The 6,304-nt window shown below is 32.4% G+C and overlaps 1 protein-coding gene across 1 annotated transcript; it reads right to left on the bottom strand.

The window, feature by feature from the left end:
• Nucleotides 1–2,849: 2,849 nt before the first annotated feature.
• EAH_00060760 (hypothetical protein) lies at nucleotides 2,850–4,399 on the bottom strand (the record flags this gene model as incomplete). Its single annotated transcript, XM_013393424.1, has 3 exons — nucleotides 2,850–2,911; nucleotides 3,599–3,844; nucleotides 4,318–4,399. The coding sequence occupies 3 exons, from the start codon at nucleotides 4,397–4,399 to the stop codon at nucleotides 2,850–2,852; spliced, it is 390 nt and encodes a 129-aa protein (XP_013248878.1).
• Between the last annotated feature and the right edge of the window lie 1,905 nt (nucleotides 4,400–6,304).

Below are 6,304 nucleotides of genomic sequence, written 5' to 3'. Positions count from 1 at the left end.
AACAGCAGCTGCTCTATGCATATATATATATATATATATATATATATATATATATATATAGAGAGAGAGAGAGAGAGAGAGAGAGATGCATGTCCGTTGCATCGTGTATAAACTGTTCATGGATTAATTGCGTATATTTGAGTGATATCTGCATTTGCATTTTTTAACAGATTCCTCTATTGAAAAATCTGTCAATTGGCTGCTGCCCTTATTCTTATTGTTGTTTAGTGCTGCTGTCGTCTGTTGTTTGTTCGTGGTTAGTACTGTTGTTTTCTTTTCTGTTGTTGTTGATATTATTATTCGTATGACTACCATTGCCCTTATTATTATTATTACCATTATTATTTTTTTGCTATTTTTATTATTATTATTGAATCCCTCACCAAATAGAAACATTTTTAATTTGTTTCTTCTTTTTTATTCTATCTTGTTTTATTTGCAGATAAAATTCCTCTTGAAAAAATTCCGCTGGTTGACGAACCCGAAATTCCGGCTGTACGTCTTTTGCCCTCAGAAGAGAGCAGCGACTCGCTGTTTTGTTTGTTTTTCTTTTAAAGATTTAAACTTTAAATGATATTTATTCCTGCTTTTTTTCAATTTCACCAGGCCAGCAGGGGCGGTGGTGTGATGCATCTCTTTCCAACAAAATCTAAACCCTAAACCCCGAAATACTTGTCTTTTTATCGTTCTTTCTTGGCCTTATATACACATATTATATATGCACATATATATATATATATATATATATATATATATATATTCACTATATGCCCTGTCAGCAACCCTAAAATAAGTGTATATAAATAAAACAAACAATTTGTTTGAACTGTGAGTAAATGCATAACGAAATGTTTTTCTTAGTAATGAATTCTTTTTAATTTCTTTAATTTGTTTGCATGACTGCTCAGGGCCCGAACTCGAAGGAGTCGATTCTTCTTCCTTTTCGCTACGTGGCTAAAAGTTATTTCACAAAAGACGAAAAAGATAAAAGTGAGGAGCTGAGGGGTCGCAGATATCTCAGCAATTTTTTTCTGCTGTATGCACACCTCATCCAATATACAGACAGGGATATTTAAATTTTGCTTTCTTCTCTTTCTCCTTCTACAAATATATATATGTTTCTTTATATTCATACTATATTATTTCCCTCCATCTCCCTCGTCTTTTAAATATATATATATATATATATATATTATGTAGATCTTTCTCTCTCTCTCTCTCTCTCTCTCTTTATCTCTATCTATATAATATATATATATATATATAAATATGTATATATTATTTGATGTGGTGTGCACCAGATACGCCTATTCTACCAGAAGGTTTACTCTCTTTTTTGTTGGAGAGCGGCGACTCTTCTCTTTTGTAATCGAAGGGAGACGAAGACAAACTCGCATTTTCTTTTGTCTGTTCTTTATCTCCGGTTTTAATTTTTCTTTCATTCATTTGCTATTATTGCAAACTGCATGCGGGAGGCTGCATCGATTTGTCTTCTGTGGTATTTCTTTTTGAAGTATTTACTGAAATAATATTGAAGAAATTAAGAAGAGAAGCTTCTTCTGTTTTTGTTTCTTCTTTTCTTTTTCTTTTCTTTCCGTTTTTTTTTCTGTCTTTTTCTTCTTTTGTTTAAAAAAACAAAAATAATATATTTCTGTCTCAAGTGGACAAGTGCATGTATTTGGTTTTGTGTACGAAGTGAGATAAATAAAAATGTAAAAATATATTTGAAAGTTTTTCTTCTTTTCTTTTTCATTTGTCTTTCACTCCAGTGTGGGGCGTGTGCCGGCTACAGCAGTTGCCGCGTTATGATAAATATTATTATTATTATTATTATTATTATTATTATTATTAATATTATTATTATTATTATTATTATTATTATTATTATTATTATTATTTATTCGTGCGGGGAGTTTGAATAGAATTTGAATGAAGAAAAGGTTTTCTTACGTGCAGCTCCTTCTATAAGTTTTAACGCAGCTGTCCATACACCCGGGCCCTGCTGAACCTCCCAGTTGTTTGCAGATTGGCATTCAACTTCACACACTTTTTTAATTGTGTCTTTTTGTAAGGCAGACATTTCTTCCCAGTGCTGCGGCGCGCGGCAGAGACCTAAGCAAGAAGAATATGCATTTAAAAGAATATTTCAATCAACTCATCGTTATTTATATTTATTACATATCTGCTGCATATATATATATATATGCATTACTTGTCTGCTGCATTTATATATCTATATATATATATATATATCTGCTGCAGCTTAATGAACAAATCTTTTCTTTCTTATTCAAATACCTGTGTACGAAGGCCCCGGCTCACACCAACCTGAAGTTATAAAAGTAATAAATAAAATATATTATATTATATTAATATTTTATTTGTTCACTTTGCATAGTTAGACAACAAAGTCATTCAATTAGTATTAAACTCTTCATTCGTAATCGGCACAAATACCTTATTATGTTATTATTATTATTATTATTATTATTATTATTATTACTATTATTATTATTATTATTGCTATTATTATTATTATTGCAATGGAGATATATATATATATATATATATACATATGGACAGAGACACCTCATAATATATGAACATATACACATAGTTATACCTATGTATATAGACATTTACATATAAATAAATAAATAAATATAAACATATATATATACATATAAGTATGTATATACATATATATATATGCACGTTATTCGTGAAATAGAAGAACCAAAGGCAATTATTCTTTAAAGCCCTGTGTATAACTCGAGAGTGCATGCAGCCTTGAGAAGAAATTATTACTTTAATTTATTTTAATTATTTTGTTTTTTTGTTTATTTCTCTTACCCTTCTTCTCCTTCATTCGCCGCCACCCCTTCGGGCATTGTGAGCAATCTTGGGGTGCCTGGCCTTTGAATAAACAAAATTAAAACAAATTAATTAAAAAGAAATACAATAAATAAAACTAATAAAATAAACTAAGAATTAACAAACAAAACAAATAAGACAAAACAAAACAAACAAAACAAAACAAAACGAGCAAAATAAACAAAGCAAAACAAACAAGAGTTTTAATAAACGAGCAGAGAGATGTTTGTTTTTCTCACCAAGACAGGGCCACCTCAGTTTGCATTCATTTGCAATATCTGCGGAGTGCAGTAAAAATAATAAAAATGATAATACATGTGTTGAGGTGTACATACACCCCAACCCATCACCAACAGCAGCAGCAGCAGCAAGCGCGACAGGAGCAGCAGCAGTAGCAGCAGCAGCAGCAGCAGCAGTAGCAGCAGCAGCAGTAGCAGCGGCAACAGCAGCAGCAGCAGCAGCAGCAGTAGCAGCAGCAGCAGCAGTAGCGCACCTCTTCTCTCTTCAGCGGAAAGGAAATCAAAGTGTCTCTTGTTGGGGCATTCTGCAGATGCGCTGTAGCCTGTTATGCAGTCTTCATAATTGAGCTGTCTGTACATTGTCTGCAGCAGCAGCAGCAATTGACCAGCAGCAGCAACAGCAGCAGCAGCAGCAAAGCCAGCAGAAAGAGCAGCAACGGAAGCAGGTTCAGAAACCCCAGCAGCAGCAACAACGGCACACCCACCAGCAACATCTGCAGCGCCATCACCAGCAGCACGAGAAGCAACAGCAGCAGCAGCAAGAGCAGCAGCAGCAGCAAGAGCAGCAGCAGCAGCAAGAGCAGCAGCAGCAGCAAGAGCAGCAGCAGCAGCAGCAGCAGCAGCAGCATTATCATAATTAAATGATTGACCTGGTGGTGCTTCACAAACTCCAGACCCCATCACGTCTCTCCAGCCAACAGGGCAGGGCGGCCCTGAGTAGTCTTCTTCACCTAGCAAAAAATATTTAAAAATAAATATTTTATTTGATTATTAATTGAAGCAGCAGAAGAAAAATAATAAGAAAAAGAAAAAAAAACACAACAACACAAGGTATTTACATATTGTTAGCAATATGTATATATATATATCTGTATATACATATATATATATATATCTATTATATATATATAGACAAATCTATAGAGAGAGATAGATGTACACATTAATATGCATAAATATCTATACATACACACACGCACACACACTCTCAGACAGAGAAGGAGAGATGGCGATATCTATATATCTGCATATATATATATATATATATATATATATATATATATATATATATATATTATAGATAGATAGATAGATAGATAGACGGATAGATAGATAGATAAATAGACAGACAGACAGAGAGAGAGAGACAGAGAGAGAAAGAAGAGCAAAGAAGAGTTAGAGCAGAGGTTTGCTGTCTGCTTACACACGATTTCGGCAGTCTGCTCTGCACACGGCCAACGCAACGCCCAGCGAATTCCCACAGCCAGGCGATCGCCCGCAGCCATCTTCGCCAACTCGCCGCTGTCTCGGTACCCGCCTTTGTAACTCTAAGCAATCTTATTTATCAATATATATATATATATATATATGTTCATATTTATACATATGCTTATCGTTATGTGTATATATCTGTATTCATAGATAGATATGAACGCATACAAGTATAAATATATACATATATATATATATATATATACATAAATATATATACAAATATATATATATATATATTCAGAACCAACTGGAATGCCCATGCATTTAAAGGTTAACTGGTGCTGTTGTTGCTATTTCTGCTATTACTGATGTTGTTGCTGCTGCTGCTATTGCTGCTATTGCTGCTATTGCTGCTGCAGCTGCTGCAATTGCTGCTTACTGGAGGGGGTTGGCATATCTTTTCAGCGGTCTTGAAGCTCCAGCCTTCAGGGCAGGTGTGCGTAAAGTCTTGGGCTGAGATATTTTAATATAAACAAAACGAAGGAGTTTACTTTATTACATTTGTTTGTTTTATGCTCTTTTTTGTCTTTGTTTAGGTTGGTTTGTGCAGTTTTATTCTTTGTTTATTTTGCTTCACTTGCTTAATTAATTAATTAATTTATTTATTTGTTTGTTTGATGTGGGGCACTTGTTTTATTTGCTTTATTTTTCGTGTATCTTTCTTATACACCTTTCATGACATATATACATATATATATATATATGTTTATTTATTTATCTATCTATATTAATTGTTTGTTTATCGCATTTGTTTAATTTATTTATTCTTTTTATTTCTTTCTCCGTCTCAACTTACCGCAGGCTTCATTCCTGCAGGGCCACTCCGCTCTGCCTTGCATTGAGTAAAGAAAGAACAAACAAAGAATGAAAATAAATAATATATTTTAATGCAATTGCTGCTGCTGCTGCTGCTGCTGCTGTCTTTTATTTATTTTCTTTTTATCCATGTCTTACATGCAGCAGCAAAGTCGGCCTTCTGCTCTGCTGTATACCCAGATAGGTTCTGGATATCACAAATAAATAAATAAATAAATAAATAAATAAATAAATAAATAGATTGATTGACAAATAAACGAATAAATGAACAAAGGGATAAGTGAATAAAAATAAAGAAATAATAGAAACATATTCACATAAACGAATACCCAAATAGACAAACAAATAGATAAATAAACAAAATGCCTGTGATATCTACTTGCCTGTGAGGTATCGCAGTGTCCTGAATAAGACCTTCAGAAAGAAAAATATAAAAAAAACGAAGAGAAGAATATAATAAAAGTGAAATGGCTTGAGGGACAGCTTACTGCGGCGCCACACAAACTCCGGTGTATATCCACTGCCCTGCATTAATAATTATTGAATTATTATTCTTTCGATATAAAGAATAATAATAAAAATATTCTTAAAGACATACGCGGGCATTCATGCGTGTAGTCTCTACCGCCTAGTTGATCGCACCGGTCCATCTTACAAGGCCAGTTGACCCTGCACTCTGAGTTATATAAATATAAATAAATGAATAAATATATATATATATATATATAGATATACAATATATAATTGAATGCATGTAATATATATATTATATATATACACTTATACATTCATACATTCAATTATGTATAAAATTATATATATGTATATATATACATATATACATACATATTATATACATACACATGAATGTAAATTTATATATATGGATAGTGTGATGTTACTGGTTTTCTGAATAAAGCCTTTTTACCCGTGTAAATATATTTTGATGCTTTTCATTTATATCACCATTGAAAAGGATGGGCTGCATATATACATATAGACATATATATTCACATCATCATATATATTCACATCATATATATTCATATCTTTATATATGCATATGTATGTATATAATATATATATATATATATATATAT

The sequence above is a fragment of the Eimeria acervulina genome, genomic scaffold (assembly GCF_000499425.1).
Source record: "Eimeria acervulina Houghton genomic scaffold, Eah_scaff1535, whole genome shotgun sequence".
In the NCBI taxonomy this organism is placed as follows: Eukaryota; Apicomplexa; class Conoidasida; order Eucoccidiorida; family Eimeriidae; genus Eimeria; species Eimeria acervulina.
The sequence above is the reverse complement of the archived record's forward strand: the minus strand, read 5'-3'. Positions and strand labels throughout refer to the sequence as shown.